Raw genomic sequence first — 21,396 nt, 5'->3', positions numbered from 1 at the left:
CCCATGGCTGGGAGGAGCCTGGCAGAGAGGACTTCAGGGACACTCCTGGGCCCACTTCCCAGTCATGGCTTGGCAGGCCAGCGTGACCAAGGTAGGGCTGCTGGCCCCTTTGGGATTGGCCCGTGTTGCAGCAGTCAAGCCAAAGGCGGGGCTAGAGGTGGGGGAGGAGCCAGTCGCCACGAAAACCCTGGCGGCTCCCCTGGCTTCTTTGGCCTCCAGCCCACCTGGGGGAGCCCCAGGCAGAGCTCGGGCTCTGTGAGAGGCCCTTGGCACTTGGGTCTCAAGAGAACTGGAAGGAAGAGGCTGTTTGAGGGGCTTAGCCTGGGCTCCAGGGGAGCTGCTCAGGGCCGAGGCCAGCATGCAGAGTGCACAGCGGCTGGAGCCCAGGGAGAGGAAGGCACTCCAGGCAGAGGGAGCGTCTGCAAGGGCCGGGAGACGGGAGGCGGTTTGATGCCACGAAGTCCAAATCCTTGTCTGGCGGGAGTGCCCGGCCCGATGGAGACAGGTGGCGTTGCCCTCTGCGCCTGGGCAGGGCCCATGCCATGGGAGCTTCCATCCAGGCTGGGTCCAGGCAGGCTTTCTGGAGAGGGTCGGAGGGACCGGGGGGGGGGGGGGGGGAATCCTGGGCCAGTGGGAAGCCAGGAGCTTGTGGGGGACAAGGGCAGAGCTTGAGGAGCCTCAGACGCCTGAGGCTGGGGGCTGGTGAGGTCAGCAGCTGTGCCCCTGCTTCTTGAGCGGCTCACGGGTTTTTCACAACTTCCCTTAGCACGCAGCCCCGAGCTCCTCTCTCACGTTAGGGGGGAGCAACACACCCAAACAAGCGGCTCCCAGGCTTAGAGATGCCAGACTCGCCCCATCTAACGGAACCTGGAAAGACCAGGATGGGGGCGGAGGGCGCAGGCTCAGCCTCCCTGGGACCCCGGAGCTGTGGAGCTGCTGAAGCAGAGAGGGGGGAGGAGGGAGAGCAGAGTGTCTATTCGGGCTGGCCCTTCAGTCCCAGGTCCTCCAGGCTCTCCTGCAACTACAATCTACCACCAGGCCAGATGCCCTACGCAAAGGTCTCACTGGCCTCAATGCCTCTGGCTGGATTTGCTTTTAGTTCGAAGATATAAAGGACCACCACGAGCAACCTCCATTCTGTGGCACAGTCCTTGAGGGCTTTGGCCCGGAGCCAGACTGCCTGGGTTCAAGCTCTGCCTCTTCCTAGAGTTGGGTGACTAGATCAATTGCTTGGTTTTTATCATCCAGCCCCTCCCTCCGAAGAACTGAGATAGGAAGGCCTCCTCCCTCCTAGCACTGGTGAGGACTCAATGCTTACAACCAAGCACACAGCCGAGTAGCTCAGGGAAGCTGGCCCAGGAGGGTAGGAGGTCCACGGCTCACGTGGAGGGCCAGGCCCAATCACTGATGAGAGGCCTGGGGTCCCGTGGCCCACCGGGGTGGGAGAGGATCCTGGATGCAGCTAGGGAGGCCTGGAATGCCAGGGCCATGACGTCTGTGCCGCTAGAGGGAATGCAACCTGCTGGTTTGAATTAGGTCCCCACCCTCCAGCAGATGTATCCTATTAATGCCAAACTCAGCGGAGGCAGAACATAAGCCACACCCTCCAATCCCACACCGAGATCTATGTGTGCATCCCCACCCTGCAGGGCCCTGGGTCAGCTGGCATGTCCCTGCCACCCCACCACCCCACTGGGAGCTTTTGGATCTGATTGACAGGGAAGAGACAGGGACAAGGGAGCTTGCCTCTTTCTACAGAGACCTTTGAAAACAGACCATCCCAGCCTCCTGCCCCTTTGGGCAGCTCTGCTTGCCTCCTCTCCTGGGGCAAGCAGGTCCCCTCTCTCAGGGCACCGGCTCCTGTGCTGCAGCCCCTACAGCGACAACTCTCTGCCGAGCAGGAGTCCTCCAGGCACCCTCCCCAGCTCCTCCGGGCACTTCAGGCTCTGCCTCCACGATGGGCCGCAGCAGGGTAGATGCCCTCTCCCAGGCCCCTCACCTGGCGCAGAGGCGAACGTGCAGGCCCCTGGCTCCACACCGACTGGAGCCTCCCTTCCCGTCCACAGTGACCATGTCTGGCCATTGTTTACGGTCGCCTGAGAGGGGCATTTCCTTGGATTCTCTTCTCTCTTATTCAAAGCCCAGCTGGTTCAGAACAGTCAAGACCGAAGCCCTGGGCGTTTCCCCCAAGACTGCCCCGCTGGTGAAGAGGTCTCTGTCGGAGGGGGGATGCAGACCCCAGGCTCCATAGCCAATGAGACCCCAGAGGAGCCGCCCCGGGGGATTCCCCACAGCTGGCTCGCACACTTCCTTTACAATTTAAAGCAACACATCCAGGCTGGGCTATTGTCAGCAACTGCCTGACGTGGGGGTCCTACTCTTACTGAAATTTTGAAAATGGAATCTCTACAAGTCTTACCGTGAGGTTATGCTGTAGTCACTAAGCAAATACGAACTCTGGAGCGCTGAGGAGGCAGAAGTTAATTGTAGTTCCCCTGCTAACCCCCCGTGGCTGCTATAGATACCCCACGTGTCCCCCAGGAGGGAGCGCCATGTGCCTGCTGGTGAGCCGCAGGAGGAGGGGGGCGTGGAGACCGGGTAGGTGGGTTAGCAGCGAATGTGCTGTCCCCGGGCAGTGCCGTGCAGATGGATCGGACACATTCTTTCCTCAGCAAAGACGTCTGCGCGCAGGTCACAGCTGGGCGACAGCAGCGCAGCCTGGCGCAGCTCTGGACGCAGGGAAGGGGGCGCCTCTGCCTGAAGCTCCCTGGCTGCGCCTCCTGCCCCATCACTGACGCTCAGCTGTAAGATGAAGGCGCCTGCGAGCTGGGTCAGCAGAGATGGGAGCCTCTCCTGTTCCACTTCAGAGAGACGAGCTGAAGTGTGGGGAGTAAAGAAAGATGAAACAGACTCCGCCTTAGACTGAGTAACATTTTAATTTCTACAAGGTCCCCCTTTCAAGTCTTGGGGAATTTGAATGAAGTGTATACAAATTTCACATTGCCGATATGTACAAAAGTACTTTCTAGTTTTTAAACAATACCAGCCATATCATGTTTCATTTGCAGTAAACAGGACATTACAAAAACAGTCCAACAATGCATTTTCTATTAAGCACAATACACAACATAATTCTATTTTATTAAAAAAATAACTTAAAATACAGAATAATCCCCTTAGGAAGAAAAACTGTCTCTGTAGTTCATTCAGTAAACACACAAGTTGAAGGCTGCAGCCAAGGGCTGTTCTTTTCAATGGAGAAAACAACTGCAGCTTCCAGGATAAAACTCCCCGCGCAGCCCCAGCGGGTGAAGTGACTGCCGGTGGTAGGCAGAATTCTACAGTGCCCGCCCCTCACATCCATGCCCCAACCCAGGACCCTGTGAACAGGGGCCGCTCCTGTGAGAATATGTTCTATGACCTTAAAACAGGGAGACTAGCTCAGTGGGCTGGATCTAGTCACATGAACCTTAAAACAGGAAGAAGGCGGAGAGAAGCAGGAGGGCTCGATGGCCATCTCTGGTTTGAACATGGAGAGGAGCACACCAGCCTTAAGGAGCTGAGAGAGGCCCGACAGAATTGGAAACTGCTAACCCCCTGAACGAACACGGAAGCAGCCTCCCTAGAGCCCCCAAAGGGAGGGCTGCCCTGCTGGCCCTTGGTTTCAGCCTGACACCCTGAGCAGAGAATCCAGCCATACCAAGCCAGATCTAAGAAACAGGTATTGTTTTAAGCTGCTGAGTTTGGGGTAATTATTTACAAAGCAATAGAAAACCTACACACTGCCCAAGGGTAACTTTCCTTAACATAATTAGATTTGGCAGTTTTTGTTTGGGTTCTGAATGCAGTTATTGTCCCCACTGAGTATTATTAAAGCAATGGTCTCCATTGTAGGCAACTTTTGAAAACCCCTCATAGGAATCACACAGTGTTTTGTATTCACACTAGCAAGAACATTTGTTTGACTTAGGTCCTGTTTTCTAATGTACTCTTATCTATCAACTTGGCAAACAACTGACCTCGGAACCCTGTTAATGAGCCTTTTATGGGTAATGGTTTGAATATATCCAAGATCATCCTTCCACCCAGCAAGGGTTGTCCAATCCTTCCAACTGAGGGTTCTTCCCCACGCCCCAAGTACACCAGGCAAGGCCCAGGGGAGGATGGCAGAGTTCTACATCAGACATCCCACATGCATTTCTCCTGCATACCTGGACTAAACTGGCACTGAGGTGATTAAGTACACTTGTGGAAAAAACTCCAACTAGATTAAAAAAAAAAAAATCACACCGGTTTTTACAGGTCAAGTCATTTTTGGAGGAACCACCCCGAACTGTGAATGTGTGATTTATGCAATCCCATTCGTCTCTCTCCCTGACTGTTGTCCTGGTTTTCCTCGTGTCACCAAGGCTTCACTGAGTCAGTGTGGCCACAGCAGAAACAGGAAAACCACTCAGAACCATCCAACTACTGCTTTGTCTCTTACGTGAAAGACCTAGAAGGCCCGCACAATGTGCGGGATGGAGGCAGGTAGATGTTGGTGTTATTTTTGAAGTCCATTCTTCAATCCACCCTTCCACAGGCACCATGCCAGGCAAGGAGACTGAGTGGCCACACAACCCCTTTTGCTAATCCTGCCTGGTCCAGGAGGCCCAGCACACATCGTGGCCTGAGACAACCCCTCCAAATATTCAGTGAATACGGGTGAGAAGAACCATGTTTGGTGCCAGTGAGTAAAAACAATTTTTAACATATAGTATCGAAGAGCAATGCTTAAAGAGGCACCAACAGGTACCAAGCACCAAAGGGTGAAGTGGAGTAGAATGGCTTTACAGTCCAAACTTCTGGTCATACTTATTAGAAAGCACATGAACCATTAGGTGCTCTGGCCAGTGAGTGCAGATACTATAGTTAAGGCTGATTCATTCTTAGCCACACCTGCCAACATGAAGTCATACAGACAGTGGGCTGTGTAATGACCACTTTCCTGATCCTCTGAGACAACACAGAAGGAATGAATTAAGAGCCCCAAATCCACTACCTCATGCTCCTGGCTACCATCAGTATCGATCTAGGTGGTTTGATTTTAAGAGCACGTATGTGTTAGACTCTGTAACTGGTATATAAACATTTGGCCACCTTTACTAGCTCCCCACAGGTCTGTGCTTGGCAGCAAATACTGAACCTGAAAAATGGGCAAAAAAACCCTGCCTTCTAAGGAACACGAGATGGAGAGGAAATGTCTCTCTAAAATAATACTGCAACTTATACTAAAATGTCATGGTTTCTTGATTCAAGAAAATGAAATTCACTTCCATAGTTGGCTACTGCAAAATGTGGCATAAAAATATTTTTAGGAGACATATCTGTATTTTAAATTTTGAACACAAGTAAATGAACAAGTAACAATTAAGAAGTGCCTATTTTTGAAGTTCAGCTCTAATATTGAAATAGAACAACAGACTGCCATTAAGTTTCTTAAACTTTTAAGTTACCAGTTATTTACAAATAAGATATAATTCGTATCAAAAAAGGGGACATTTTCAACTGTATCTGCTGCTTTCACTGGGACTCCTGCGATGAGAGTAACTCCGGTCACTTTCACTGTCAGAGCCGTAAGACCTACAGCTCCTGTGGAACAAAACACACACACAGACACCTTTAAGCCGCAACGCTCTCAATTCTTTTTTGTTTTGTTAATCCTCACCTGAGGATTTTTTCCATTGACTTGTAGAAGAGAGTGGAAGGGAGGGGAGAGACAGAGACATCATGTGAGAGACCCACATTGATTGGTTGCCTCCTGCACGTACCCTGACTAGAGTCAGGGATCAAGCCTGCAATCGAGGTATGTGCCCTTGACTGAAGTTGAAACCTTGACCCTTCAGTCCGTGGGCCAATGCTCTAACTTCTGAGCAAAACTGGCTACTAGGGATGTAGCTTATTTACAAGAGTGGCTTGAAAGCAACACTGATGTTGCATACCGCAGTGGGTGGATCAGTGGGGTGCTGAATGTGGTGACACTGGTCTTTTCAGAAATGTTTTAAATGAGATAGTAGTAATTTCAAGGTTAAGATAAAATAAATAAAAAATTACGTCTTGTACAAATTCCTTGAAATCCACTCATGCAAACGAGCAGAGTAATTTTCCATGCTACCCAAACCACCACCAATATTTCATCAGACTGAGGAAGCGAGGGGTATGGAAATCAAAATGGTGCCCAGTGAAGGGTGTGGGGCATGGACGGGAGCATTACGATCGTGAGTCAAGAGGACATGGTCACCATCCAGTTAGTTTGAAAGATATTCACTGAGAGCCAGTCACTTTGTTAGATGCATTTAGTAGCTGCCTGTGGGTTGCTGGAATTCAAGAAGAGGAAAAGGGTTTCTGTCCTGAGAAGATTATGCTTTCTCTCCTAAGTCTATCGCCTCCCACACCAAGCGCCCACGGGAACGTGCCGGGTCCCGGGGAGGGACCCACCTGGACCGCCTTTTGTAGCTTCTGCCTCGGTGGTAACTGTCACTCCTCTGGCTGCGGCTGCGGCTGCGGCTCCTGCTGTAGTAGCTGTCGTAAGTGTAGGACCTGCTTTAACAGCAACAGCAAGCACTAAGGTTTCCTGTTCAAACACTCCTCTTCCCACTTATTTTTAGGCGCTTCAGGCTGTTTTCTTAGAACATGGGCACTATTTGACGGTGTGAGGCACATGTGCATAACAAGTACTGAAAACATTTAACACCTTCCCCAAATCAGACTTACCATATTTAACAGAAAAATGTTAATTCTTTTCTGTATTGAAAAATATCACAAAATTAACATTGAGTTAGTTGCATTGAATCTGGTGGGTATTAGGCAATTATATTCAATAAACACCTGCCATTACAATTTGACATCAATTGTCCCTTTTGACACTAGAGTACAATGGGCCAACAGAAAAAAAAAACTATCAAAAGACTTCATTTAGAAAGGGCACGATTTCATGGACAAATATGTATGCTTAAGTTTCTCAATAAAATGCAACACATTTTAAAGGGAATTAAGGGTTTTATAAAACAAGGCCTCTCAACTCTGCCCCGCAGGTGGCTGCCCAGTCCCTGTGCATACCTGGATCGACTGTGGGGATCGTATGAGCTGCTCCTGGACCTGCTCCTGCTGGACGTCCTAGTAGCAATCACAGGAGGGATTGTCATCTCAGGGATCAGGACAGGCTACAGCAAGACTCTAGACACTTATTTGCCCATCAGGAAGAAAACACAATGACATCCAGCAGCTATACTGATTCTGTCTTTATCGCAAAAGCATGTTGGATGTTTTAAAAAGCACGTTGGATTTCATAAGAAAGATTAAGTTTCTGCTCTTTGGCACCTAAAGAAAGTCACTGTGGGCCTGGGGTGGTCACCCAGTACAGCACACAGATGATGTTCTGTAGAAGTGTCTACTTGAAACTTGTATAATTTCATTAACCACTGTCACCCCAATAAATTCAATAAAAAAAGAGAGAAAAAGAGTCAGTGGGGAGGCTCTCACTGGGTGGGGGAGGAAGGTCTGCCCAGGGAGGACACTTATACGTAAACTGAAGCTGCAGCCGTGGAAAATTCCCGAGAGGCCTCCTTTTTCCTCTTGGTTCCCCTTTAAAACTCCCCCTATCCCAATCTCTCACCCATGACAGAGGTGACTGCAGAGGTGGTTAAGGAAGATGTACTGTGAGTTGGGAGGAGGAGGAGGAGGAGAAAGCGGACACAGGGCCTCATTAAAATATTTTTACTGCTTCTCTTTCCTCATTCTGGGAAGATCCCTTCCTGAGAACAGCCAGAAGGAATCTGACTACCCTTTGAAAGGAAGAGCTAGATGAGGAATAAGCTGGACTGGCCTTCAGCAATGACAGGCCTTGAGAAGCAGACGGGATGGAGACCACAAAGGAGGGCGGGTTCCCAGCTCACCTATGACTTTTGTAACTGCGGGAGGAACTGCTCCGACTTCTTGTGCGGCCTCTGCTGTACCAGCCTCTGCTCCGACTTCTGGAGTAGCTTCTAGATCTACAACGAAGAGTGGAAAGCTGTAATCAGAGCAACTCCCCATGCTGTTAAACTTAATTACTTAGAGGGCAGGAACGGGAAAACACAGTAAGAGGAAAGGTCATTGGAAAGATCTCTCAGGCACTCCTCACAGTGGGTATGGCAGTAACGGCTAATAAGGGTTTAAAGTGCACAGAATGAAATAAAGAAAAACCAGGAAAGGCTGGTACAGGTATGCCTACAGGAGGCCTATTATTAATACCAGAAGAGGAAACAATCCAATCTCCATTAATGGTAGAATGGGTTAAAAAAAATCAATGCACAGATTTTTAATGAAATTCTAAAGCAGGAAAATGAATTAACTACAGCCTTGTGTATTAACTGAACTATCTCTCTGGAACATAATGTTGAGTAGAACATTTATATATGTATAATAAAAAAAGCGTAATATGCTAATTAGATCGGACAGCTGAACAACCTTCCAGATGACCTTCCAGATAAAGCTGGGGCTGCAATGGCTAAGCCCCTTGCACGAATTTTGTGCAGTGAGTCTCTACTATATATATTACAAGGGTATCACATTACATAAGTAGCCTACACTAGGACTATTGTCCTGATCCTAAGTAACACGTATGAACTGGGGAGAAGGGCAGGGGTCCAGGTGAATATATTTGTATTTTATATATAAAAATATATATATAAAATACACACACACACACATATATGTGTGTATATATATAAAGACTGAAAACATGCAAAAGTAACCCTGAAAAGATAGAAACATTTATGGTAAACTATAAGGAAAGTTTAGAACAATGTTTAACTCTAGGAGAAAGTAGGGTAGCATGGGTAAGGCTACATTAAGGATGTCATGTCAAAGCTCTGTATTTTAAGTTAGATGACATTTCTTTATTACTTCTTATACCTTAATCATTTATTTTATTTGTATATCTATTTTATGTTTAATAAAACAAACAAAAACTCAAGCAATGCAATCCTACCCCTCTGCATTCACCTGGACCCCTCCCCTTCTCCCCAGTTCATACGTGTCACTTAGGATCAGGACAATTGCCCTAGTGTAGGCTACTTATGTAATGTAATACCTCACAGGTTTTATGCAGTTTTGAGCACATTATGTCCTAATAAGATTCCAGTCATTTACCCAGCAAACACTTATAAAGTAGTCTCTGTGAGGGACTGGAATATGAGGAGGGAGCAGTCTCTGGATTAGCAGACATTTAGTCCATCAAAAATGTCCACTTGGCCGACACCAAATGGTCCCTGATATTTGTTCCTGTCAAAAACGTCCGTGTTTAAAACACATCCCCGGGTTCAAAGAGCTCATGTTTATTTCTATGTATATTTTTAATCCTCACTCGAGGATATGTTTACTGGTTTTAGAGAGAGGAAGGAAGAGGGAAGGGGAGAGGGAGGGAGGGAGGAAAGGAGTGACAGAAACATAGATGTGAGAAACACCACCTTTTGGTGTACAGGACAATGCTCCAACTAACTGAGCTACACAGCCTGGGCTATTTATATTTTTTATTTAATACATAAGAAATACTATCATGTTTTAGTGGTCCAATAACTGTGGTGTGACTGTGCTGCCAAAACCCATCTCCCGCCCCTGCCTTGACCGCCTAGCTGGCAATGGCACACAGGATTAGGCAGATCAGAAGATCTGGACCAAATGTGTCCATGGACGCTTTAGACAGGACCAAGATGTTCTGCAAGGCATTCCCTGACTTTAATGAGTTCACAGCCTAGTAGGGGTGTCAGGCCTAGTTGGGTAACCAAAACAGGGAGGCAGAGTTCAGCTATCTCAGTGTAGAGCAGATTCCTTAGCTTCTCTATGCCTCTGTCTTCATTTACAAAATAAAATACCACCCACCCCAAAGGCAGTGGTAGGAAGGTACTAAATGGGAGTGGCCAGCACCACCAATAGCTCAGAGCTATCAGAGTATAAATGGGAAGGCAGACCTAAGCCATTAATTGGACATCCCCCAAGAGCTCCCAGGCTGCCAGAGGAATGTCTGACTGCCAGCTTTGGACATCCCCAGAGGGGTTCTAGAATGCGAGAGGGCGCAGGTAGGGCTGAGGAACCCGCCCTCCCCTGAATGCATGAATTTTCGTGCACCAGGCCTCTAGCACAAAATAATACCGAATGTCAATTGTACTTAAAAATATGTATGTACAATTAGATGCTCATCTTGAGCACACAACTTTGTCTCTCTGGTCCTCATCTCCCATGTGTGTGAAGTGGAGGGTTAGACTGATAATCTTAATCCTTTCTATACTGTAAATTCAGGATTCATCACTGACTGGTGAGAGAGCAGCTTCACACCTTTAAAGATGAGCAACTTGCCACCTACCATAGCAACTGATTTCTATTGCCAGGGAGCTTAATAGCAAGTGAGAGCCTTTTACAATGAGCCCCATTTCTTCCCCGAAATCTACTCCGTGTCCTCAATCTGCTGAGTCACACAGCACAAGACTTCTCCTTATTCACTTTCCAGATATTTGGAAATAGTGATCTTGTCCCTGATTCTGATGTTCTTCCAAGCTAAACACTAACAGACTCTCTTTGGGAGAAAAAAAAAAAAAGGGAAGAGAACATTGCTCACCGATAAGAGGATGTGGAACTTCGAGATCGACTTCGTGAGTGGCTGTAGGAGACGGACCTGGTTCTATGTCTAGATTTGGTTTCAGATTTGCTCCGAGATCGACTTGGACTCCTGGACTGGCTATCACCATCCCGACTAGGTGTCTGCTCATCACTTGAACTCTCCTGATTCCGTGGCCTCCGGTTTAAGCGTGCCGTCTTTCTCACTTCATCGAAGAGGGATCCAGGCCGAACTTTATTTTTGCTTTTAATTTCTATTCTCAAGCCTTGTGGCTTCACTTCAGGCACAGCCGTCAATGCCTTCACTTCCACAGCACTGGATGTAGCCGGCGGTGCCGGCAGGTTTCCCACCCCTTGCAGGGGCTTCCATTTATTGTCCAGGAGGCTGGCCTGACCCCTTTCGGCCGCCTCCCTCTTCACCGTGCTGTCCACGGCACCGGCTGCGCCCGCAGCACTGCTGTCGGGTTTCCCCACCTCCCGCGCCGTGGGGCTTTCAGACACGCTGCTTTCCTGTTTCCCCTCTGCCGCGGGATGCTCTGCCTGCTTTCCAACTATGTCCGTATCTGGGGTGGCCAGCCTCGAATTTCCCAGAGGGGATGCTGCCTCCGCCTTCGCTGGGGAACTCCGATCAGGAGTACAGATCTCCATGTTGTCATCTGCATGAAGCATGTCTTCCACTCCGCCTGCGTCGCTGTCCTCAATGCGCTGAGTGTCTGGGGGAGAACTAGCAACGTTTTCCTCAGCAGCTAAAGGTGGGGGAGAAAGGCTGAGTTTACTCTCGTCGTCGGCCGGCTGCTCAGCATCTGATGAAATCGTCATTGCATTCTGTGTATCTGGAAGGCTGCTGTCTTCACAGGGCTTCTCTGTTCGGGGGCTATTTTCCTTTGTGGTTTCACTGTTTTCAGAAGCTTGTTTTTTCTCCTGTGACTCCTGAGTCACTTGCTTTTCATTACTCTCCTCCTCCTCCTCTTCACCGAATTCCAGTGGAGGCTGCCAGTGAAATGCTTGTTTTCGTTTGGGGGCCTTATGCTTTTTGTCTTTTTTCCCTTTCATTTTCTCTCTCCCTTTTTTGGAGTGTTCCCTTTTCAGAGCTTCCTTTGACCCGTGTTTGTGCTTCCTTGGCTTCCCTCTAGGGTTTTCTGAGTTGCAACAGGAGCCCTCAGAATCAGAGGTTGATGACTGCTGTTTGCATGACTTCCAAGCACCATCACCATCGGGCAGGGAAGAACTTGAAGACTTGGTTGTGGGTTTGGCTTTGGTGTGAATTTCACCAGACTCTGATTCAGAATCCGATGTGGCCTCACCTTCCTCCTTATCAGAAGATGGTAGGGAATTCTTCTTACTGTTCTTAGTGACATCTCGTTCGGAATTCGATTCAGAGTCCCATTTACTCCCAGCATAATTCTTCCTCTTGGGCTTACCGGCATTTCTAACGTGATCAGAAAGATGCTCTTTCAAAGTTCTTTTTTTGGAACGCGGGCATTCCCGTTCAGGCTTGGATTTCTCTTCATCTCTGTTTTTCTCTCGTCTGTTATTCGTTTCCATTTGGACTTGCTTCTCTTTCTCCTGGGCTGACTGTGTCACCTGAACACCTGAGTGTTCACTGTCTGAAGAATCATCTAAGGACGACCTACTTTCGCTGTACTTTCTCAGGCACGAAGACTTGTCTCTGCCTTTGGTATATTTACTGCTAGGTACCTTTTCAGAGCTGCTGCCCTGCTTTTTACTGGAAGTGCTGTTTTTCCCACTGGATCTAAGTTTTCTCTTTGCTCGTCTCCCGGCATCGCTGCTAACAGAAGAGTATGAAGATGATCTGCTACACTGTGAGCGATCGCTGTATTTATCTCGTGAATGAGATCTAGATGAGGGAGACCTAGACCTCGAACGTGAACTAGCGACACTTCTCGACCTTGAGTATGATCTGGAATAAGACCTACTCCTAGAGGATCTGCTCCTTGACCTTGGGGAACTTTCTGAACTTCTATCACTGTATTTTGAATAGGCACTCTGATCACTTTCGGAATTTTTTTCTCTTTTATTGTAAGATGATGAACTACCAGTCTCCTTAGTATTTGTTAAACTATAAGTGCTTTGGATGGATAGCAAATGGGTTGTTTTTGCTTTCATTTCCTGAATTCGCTCATAAGAGGGCTTCCAGGGCTTCTGTCCAGGCTTCCACCTGGAAGGAGGGGGACTGTCACTCAGTGGGATTACAGGAATATGTTCTGCCACCACTGGCTGTGGCACTAGTAAGGTTTCATTTTGTGGCACTGTTGCTCTTAAAGGTTCTGTTTTCACTGGTTTATTTTCACTTAGCTGAGAGGCTGTTCTTTTGGGGGATTTTGATGCTGTCCGTTGGTGCCCTGACTTGGAACTAGATCTGGACTTCGATCTACTTGGAGAATGTGAGGAGGATTTCGATGGAGTTCTTGATCTTGAGCTTCCTCTAGAGTAGGACTGGGAGTGAGATTTGGATCTGTATGAGTCTCTGCTGGAATGGGTGGAGGAGCTCTGTTCAGCCTTATCAGATTTAGACCAGTCCCTCTTGGATGAGTGATGAGATGATAGTGAGGAAGAACGAGATCTCCTTTCTCTATCACAAGAGAACTTCATTCGCCGGGTAGAAGATTTCAAGGATTCTATGTCAGATGGTACAATAATTCTTCTCTTCTTAGTCTGTTTGTGTCTTCTACAATGTTTTTGCTTTTTAGCTTTCTTTTTGTGTTTAACCTTTTTGTCTTTTCTGCGTTTTTTATGGTGACCATCAGAGTGTCTTGCTGTACTAAGATCTGAATAATATCCATTGTAAGACCATGATCTCGATCTTTGGGACAAGCTTCTTTCATCCCATCGGCTTGAACGGGGGTCACTTAACCTATAGAAAAATAGCATAATATGCATACATTACTTCAAGCATGTTTTCCATATTAAAATTTTTTTTTTTAATGTATTGATTTTAGGACCAGGGAAAGAGGGAGACAAAAGAGGGAGGGGATAGAGAAATATCCAACCAACTGAGTTACCCATTCAGGGCTTCTATGAGTTAAAATTAAAAGGCATTTGTTGTCCATACAAATGCACTGACAAAAACCTAGTTAATGACAAAGTATTGGCTAGATCAACACTTAAAGCGCCTGCAGGAAGGGTAAATTAAGAGTAACTGGCCTGATCCTGACCTTACAACTGCAGACACAGGGGCAACTGCTAACGGAGCCATTTACAGAAGAATTTTTTCCATAGCTAAGCAAAGAACTTCAAATTTGATAGGAAAATGTAAAATGGTTTTGAAAACCAAACCAGCTAATCACAAGAGCACTGCTGACTACCATGCTCCCGACTGTGAGTAGCTGATAACCCTCTGCCTCCAGGAACAATGTCAAACTCAGTTCCCAAACAATCCTGTGGAGTCCCTGCATACAGGACAGCTACCTGAACTAGAAGAGAAACCTCTTTTGCTTAAAAAGCTGGCAAGACTATCATTTTAGCCCAGCCTCACAGAGGTAATCAAGACCTTCCTCCGAGGTTTAAACTACTTATTAAGGAAAATGAGGAAAAGTACGTGAAAAGTAGGCTGTAAATCTCACTGGTAATGTCAAGCTCAAAATCGAGAGTTCACAGTACTGCTGTGTCTAAATCACTTCCACAGCAGATGCACACTTTTTTCTTCCTCTTCCAATTTCAAACACGCTATAGGATGCCCACACCGAAAAAGAGAATTTTATTATGAACAATTAGAGAGGGTCCCATTGGTATCTTTCATTTTTTTAAGTATATTTCCACTGGCTAATCTGACGCCAGCCCCATTTCTAAAATATGCATTCCACTGTGGGGTGTCTCTGTGAAGACCGCCCCTGGGGTTGGAAGACAATGCACACACTGGGTACAGATTTTCCCATCTACCAATTCACACGTCAATGACTAAGAGACTGGCTATGAAAGTACCTGCTATGTAATTTTAAGTCCTGAATATTTCTAAAATTGAACAAGAAACCTTTGAGAGACTCAATAGGTTTACAGTCTAGTGGGGGAAAATTTTGAATTAAAAGCACCCCAAGGCCATCAGCCCTCCTGATTAATAGCACTATTTTTGCCAAGTATTCCCAAATGTACTATTCTCTGGTCAGTGTCTAATTTTACATTTAAATCTTTAAGGGAAAATCTAAAAGTAAGTCTCTATTTACTTAATACTTAACATATAGCAGACATGGGATTGTGCGAGTACTCAAAGCTCTTACTTATCTCCTTTACTCCACTTTTCCCCACTAGGAGGTCTGTACGCTCTCAGTCTCTGCATCTCCTCTTTCCAGTGAGGAGGAGTCTCACTGCTGTCATCGTCATCTGATTCAGAGCAGGACCTTGACCTTGGAGGTGTGTGATAGCGCTTTAAAAACAAAGACAGGAGTAACTATTTTAAAAATGCTCCTCAATTAGTCTGCTATAGGACAGAGTTAGGTGAAGACCCAATCTCAGACCCCATTCAAAGGCAACAATGACTGAAATGGCAAGAGAATGATATAAAGTTATATCAAACAAAAGCAACTAAAAGAAACAGGAATGGCTGAGATCCACCTAAAATCACATGTGAAAATTTCCCTTTGAAGTCCTAATGGTTACATTCATTAGCCTAGACTAGTATTCAGGATACTAAGATTTCTCACTGATTGTTCACATGTTCACTTCATACCTAAACCCATTCAAACATGGCAGGGAACTCTTAACAGCAACACCTTCCCATAGTTACGGAGAACACCCTGAACAGATTTTGGATTCTACCGAAAATGAAAGCTAGGATTTTGGCTATAGGTAAAAACATGTTACTGCTTAAGTAATTTGAGAAAAGAGTATTAACAAACATACAATTGTGCCCCTTCCTTTAATCTTCCGTCCAGACTTTGACACTGATGGTTTCTGATCACTTACAATGGGTGTAGCATCAGGAATCTTCCTGGAAAGAAGAATTAAAAATAAAAATTAGGAAATGTAAGCAGTTCTCTCAATGTTTACATGTACAATTTATGCCCCTGTAATACATAAACACTTCATTTAGACCCAGCACATTTGTAGAATGAGGCACTCCACAAAATCTATTTCTTAAAGCAAAAGTTTTAAATGCCAAAACTGGGGGTGGGTGGGTGGGTGGGTGAGAAAAAGGAGTAACCCAATTGGGTATATGATACTAGTATCTATCTTTTTAAGCACTGTTTTTAAACAAAATCCCCTTCTTCTTTTTTTTCTTCTTTTTTTGTGTTAATCCTCAACTGAGAATATTTTCCATTGATTTTAGAGAGAGAAACATCAAGGTGAGAGAGACATATCGATTGCTTGCCTCTCACACGTACCCCAACCATGGCTGGGAATCGAGCCTACAACTGAGGTACGTGTCCGTAACCAGAATCAAACAAGGGACCCTTCAGTCCGTGGGCCTACATTCTATCCACTGAGCCAAACCGGCTAGTGCAACAAAATCCTCTTTTAGATGTTTGTCAAAAAGTAATGTTCTAAAGGAATTCTGAGTTATTCCTGATTCTGATGCTTAGTTGTGCTTTTTTTAGTCATTTAAAATTTTACTTTATATTTCTTACAGTTCATTTGTCTCCACCTCTCTAATCTGTCCCTCTTTCAATGCTCTGAAATGGGTGCGTCATCTTATGGGCAATTTTAAACGTATGGACTTGGTGGTGACTACAGTTCATGCATTAAGAAGTTGTTTCCTACCTCAGCTTGTTAATATAATGGCTAGCTTTTACTGAGTACTTACTATGTATCAGGCATTATGTTAAGAAGCATTTTTAAATAAATTTTTTATTGGGTATAATATATATAATACCCAATTCACAATTCACTGATATTAATTATATTCACAATGTTATGCAACCACCACAATTATCTTTCTAAAACTTTTTCATCACCGCAAACCAAAACTCTCTCCATTAAACCCTAATTCTCCATCACCCCAACTACTGTTTATTACTCTATTAGATCCAAAGAGTTCAACTCACTTTGCTCTGACAACCAAAGTTTCACCTCTAATGGAAAACCAAGGAAATGTTATTAGCAATGAAATCTCTCCAGGCCTCCAACAAGAACTTCTCCCCTGACCAACTTGTCCAGCCCCCTTTTCCTATTACTTATAGAACATGAATCCTGGAAGAAGGGTAAAAGTCATTCTCTAATCTGATATCTCCCATAGTCAGCTTTCAAGTGCTTTGACTATAGGTCATGCTCCATAAATGAGTGTGGAACTGCAATAGGCTGATGAAAATCACCAATCAGAAATGAAAACACAGGTTAACCAGCCTACTTACGGTTCAGGTTCCACTGTGACCAGAGGCATATCTCTTCGCAGTAAGAATCGGTTCTCGGGCACCGGGGGTATCTCTTCTGGGCGGACCACAGGCTTCTCCCTTTTAGCATTTGAATCGACTGACCTTTTTTCATTGTTATCACTCCTTTCAGAATGACTTAGAGAGAACACACCAAGTCACCAATAAAGATATGTAATGTTTGCATTCCATTATAATAAAAGCACATAAAATTAGATATTAAATAGCAAAACTACTGATACCTTACAAGTCTTATTCAAAAGGTTTATACAGTTTCCTCAAAGAACATATAAACATCGACTCAAGTGAAAACCCACAGTACTAAGATTCTTAATATTGTCAAATGTATTCAACTTTTCTCTTTTAAGAGTTTCAAGAAGCCCTGGACTATGTGGCTCAGCTGGTTGGGCGTTGTTCCGAGCACCAAAAGGTTGCTGGTTCTATTCCTGGTCAGGGCAAATGCCCGGGTTGTAGGCCCAATCCTGGTTAGGGGACATGCAGGAGGCAACTGATCAATGCTTCTCTCTCATCATTGATATTTCTCTCTTTCACTCTCCCTTCCTTTCTCTCTAAAAATCAACAAAAAAATCTATTTTAAAAGTTTCAGGGAGCCGAGACCGGTTTGGCTCAATGGGTAGAGCATCAGCTTGGGGACTGAAGGGTCCCGGGTTCGATTCCGTTCAAGGGCATGTACCTTGGTTGCAGGCATATCCCCAGTAGGGGGTGTGCAAGAGGCAGCTGATCGATGACTCTCTCTCATCGATGTTTCTGGCTCTCTGGCTCTCTTCCTTCCTCTCTGTACAAAATAAATAAAATATATTTATAATAAAATATTAAAAAAAATAAAAATAAAAAAAAAATAAAAGTTTCAGGGAATGTTTTCACCTGCAAACAAATAAAATGTCTATGCTACCCTATATTTGCCAGATTTCATTTACAGTAAAAAAATGCTCTTCTTTATAAGTCGTAGAGCGAAGTTTACAGAATTATACGTGCTTTCCCATCTCAGGGAGTTTCTCTCTTTCAGGTGAGACAATCCCAGGGTTCACTTACCCTTTTGGACTCACTACATGCTTATTCCTTGGCTCTTCTGAACTACTTGCTTCCTTTCGTCTTTTTTTTGAATGTTTAACTTTTGGCCTCCTCTTACGCTTCCTTCTTCTGCTTCTCTCACGTTCAACTTCACTTTCCGAAGATGATTCTGAAGAGGAAGAGGAATTGGAAGAGGAATCCGAGTCTTCTGAATGAGTTGGTTTCTTCCTTTTTTTCTCAAAAACTTTCAAGAAATATTAACAAAAATATTAGTACTGGGTTTCAGTGCCTACCTTTCAGAGTAAAAAATGTGATTAGCAAATATTGTAAAATATGCTTTATGTGTAACATACTAAAAACAAAATTTAAATAAGCTTTTTTTCAAGCTGATAATACTGTTTTCTGGTGAGATTGTAAAGCAACAAAGCCCTTGCCTTCATGGAGTCGATATTCTAGTGGGGTCAGATAAGAAAGTAACTGCTTACACTCAGAATATGACAAATAATAGGGGGGCTGGGGGAGCAGTATAAAGGGAATAGGGAGTCAGGGATAATTTAAGATAACATCTGAGCAGAGACTTTAGTAAAGGGAGGGAGTGGGTCAGCCAGATATCTGAATAGTGTTCCAGACAGAGGAGTCAGCGGCACAACATGTCTGAGTTGTCAAGGACAACATGCTGGAAGACAACGCATGAGGGGAAAAAGGTCGGAAACAACAGAGCCAGATGCCTCACAGGCCATTGTGAAGACTTCAGCTTTGGCTGACTGAGAAGGGAGCCCTAGGAGAAGGCCACTCCGGTGGATCTTAAGGACAGACTGCAGAAGGGCAAGAGTGTAAGCAAGGAGAGGCTACTGCCACTGAGAAAAGATTATAGAGAGGCAAAGTACACTTATGAGGCTATTGCAATAAGCCAGGTAAGAGACACTGGTGGTGTTAGCCAGGTGGCAGGGGAAGTAAGAAGAAGAGGTAAGATTTGGTGAGATTTGCTGATGGACTGGAAACTGGGTATGATAAAGGGTCTCAGAGCTATGGATATACCACTCATTAAATCCAGAGGTATCCAGCGGTATTTCTAAGTCACAGTTTCACCGTGAGTTGCCTGTATCCTAGCTCCCTTTACCCCCTCACCCCAAACTCTTACCATCTTTTGTTGATTTTGTGGCAAGTACCCCACAGTCAATAACTCGCACATCTGCATAAGGTCTGCTTGCAGCATCAGTTTTCAGATTTTCAATTTGTTCGATTACTTCAAACCCGGAAATAACTAGTCCAAAGACAACATGCACCCTGTCACAACACAGATGTAAGAAAGAGTTGGTTTGCCGACAATTAAGCACAAGCAGTAATCATGTCCACAGACCCAATTATAAAAGCACAGTTTCTGATGCATAGAACTTGAAATCGGCTTCATAAAAGAAAAAAGAAAAAAAGCAATTACTCAAATTGGGCCTTAGTTTTCTGCCTTTAAAACAATGGTTCTTAACTATTTTATAGTAAATAGTTCTTTAACAGAATGCACTTGCTATTCAGAAACCATCCTGGTAAAGGCCCCTTCAGGGACATGGAAGCCACGAAGTCTCAAGGTTACCGTCCCCTATGTATGAACTTTAAAGAGCCTGGCTGTAAAGGACCAAGAGCGCCCCTTGAGGGTTTACCCATGGTCCAATATGCCTGAGACTGACCACACAGTCCCCACCTCCCCTGCCCGAAGCAATAAAAGATTCCTACCCATCCAGGTGTGGAGCAGGTTTGGTGGTACTGAGGAGCAAACATCACAAAGATGGCAGAAGCCGGGTGTTCAGGTGAACAGAGCAGAAGAGTTGAACACAGAGCATGTAGAAAACAAAGAGGTAAAGATAAAAAGACCAGGAAAAAGTTAAATATGATATATATGTAACTTAAAATACATATGTAAGCCTTAAAAACAGCAATAGTAGCATTTTACTGATTAAAAAACTCAATTATATTTCTCTATATATACATATATGCACACATACACATATACACACATATTTATGAAATGTTTGAAATATACAGCAGCATAGACATTAATATTAAAGTTGCTCTAAATTCAAAACAAAACAAAAAAACTCAAAATGTATTAAGATAACCAAACAAGAATAAAAAGAACTATCATTTGCTCTACAAAAATGAAAGTGTGACCAACACGTGCTCCACACACTTGACGAGCATGAGTTCTTTTCCTACGTCTCATACTGAGTCAGTGTGCATCTTTTAGGCAGGCAGATGGAAGTGAGGCTTCAGGAATCGTTTCCAGAACTTTCCACCGCTTTTCCTTCACCTAAGGTAAAGCTCTGCCGCCACTCAGAGCAACTCTGAAAATGCAATAGGAGCAAACCTTCAGTCTGCCAACACTTCTGACAGCAAGGTAAACAACGATGGGCAACATCAGACATTTCAAATTTCTGTGGCCCAGGAAACACTCAACTGGCTTCTTCCAGTCACAAGCTGGCAGCTAGTCGCTCTTGAGAAGCCTTTGGGGTACATTTAGTTAAAATATTTTGAACCCAAACTGGTTTTCCCATAGCATTTTCACAGATCTTCACCTTGTGAATTGCATAGAAAAAAATCAAAAGCAGATATAGCTAGACTCAGATGGATATGCCACAAACATCTTAACTTTTAAGATGAGTAATGAACACTTGAGAGAAAGATCACTGGACCTCAGGCCATGTTAAACCAGTCAATTGTTCTAGGAGCTCCTTTATCAATTTTCACATTCATTTTAAGTGAACAAAATACAATTTAACCATCACAACAATGCTAAAAGTCAGTATTCTACAAAGAACTTTAACACTTATACTTACATTAAAATCCAGTTCTGTAAGACCACTTCATAATTTAAGAAAATTAAAATGTCAACCTAAGTAGTTCTAGAATTTTAAAGGGGATCTTGAGTTTTAAAACCACTAGTCTCAAATTTTCCTTAGAAGATTGAGAAGTGGTTACTTAAGCTAATGTAATGTAAAATGAATAAAAACAGACAGGAGAAAGAAAGAAAAGAAAAAAGAAAAAGAAAAGAGAGATTAAGTCTAGCAAACTGGTGAGGCACTAATGCTTCAATCAATAAACTAGCATCCAGAAACTACCTTGGACGATAACTTTGAGAAAGAAATATGTTTCCCACAATTATCAAACTTTACCAAAGCACATTAAAGACAGGGTGGAATCAGTCCACTAGACAGTGATTCCATTGTAGGAAAGATATAAAAAAATTCAAAGGTATAAATGTTCTGCTCCATTTCAAATGTGCAGCAGTGAAAACAATGGATGATTTGTTGGTTAGATTTATTCCTCTTCCTTCCTTGATCCTTTCTCTCACAATTCTCAAATCTTCTGGAACTGAGGAAAACCTACAGATTTTTCTAAAACACACAGTACCCAATTC

General features: G+C 44.6%; 1 protein-coding gene across 6 annotated transcripts in view; it reads right to left on the bottom strand.

The window, feature by feature from the left end:
• Positions 1 to 2,917: 2,917 nt before the first annotated feature.
• NKTR (natural killer cell triggering receptor) overlaps positions 2,918 to 21,396 on the bottom strand; it is a 33,448-nt gene continuing 14,969 nt past the window's right edge. For 3 of the 6 annotated variants that reach the window (XM_084903168.1, XM_084903170.1, XM_084903171.1), the window contains 11 exons: positions 19,716 to 19,745; positions 19,129 to 19,274; positions 18,009 to 18,231; positions 16,938 to 17,093; positions 15,490 to 15,577; positions 14,868 to 15,013; positions 10,634 to 13,507; positions 7,935 to 8,030; positions 7,099 to 7,155; positions 6,478 to 6,582; positions 2,918 to 5,631 (listed from right to left, as the gene is read on the bottom strand). In XM_084903168.1, the coding sequence (XP_084759294.1) occupies positions 5,544 to 5,631; positions 6,478 to 6,582; positions 7,099 to 7,155; positions 7,935 to 8,030; positions 10,634 to 13,507; positions 14,868 to 15,013; positions 15,490 to 15,577; positions 16,938 to 17,093; positions 18,009 to 18,231; positions 19,129 to 19,274; positions 19,716 to 19,745 (4,009 nt within the window). In that variant the 3' untranslated portion in view covers positions 2,918 to 5,543. Of the gene's footprint in view, positions 5,632 to 6,477; positions 6,583 to 6,753; positions 6,784 to 7,098; positions 7,156 to 7,934; positions 8,031 to 10,633; positions 13,508 to 14,867; positions 15,014 to 15,489; positions 15,578 to 16,937; positions 17,094 to 18,008; positions 18,232 to 19,128; positions 19,275 to 19,715; positions 19,746 to 21,396 lie in introns of all 6 variants that reach the window. The other 3 variants (XR_014796712.1, XR_014796713.1, XM_084903169.1) reach the window with 3 other exon arrangements.

The sequence above is a fragment of the Pipistrellus hanaki genome, assembly GCF_964339955.1.
Source record: "Pipistrellus hanaki genome assembly, chromosome: 13".
Classification (NCBI taxonomy): domain Eukaryota; kingdom Metazoa; phylum Chordata; class Mammalia; order Chiroptera; family Vespertilionidae; genus Pipistrellus; species Pipistrellus hanaki.
Note: the sequence above shows the minus strand (reverse complement) of the source record. Positions and strands in the feature narration are given on the sequence as shown.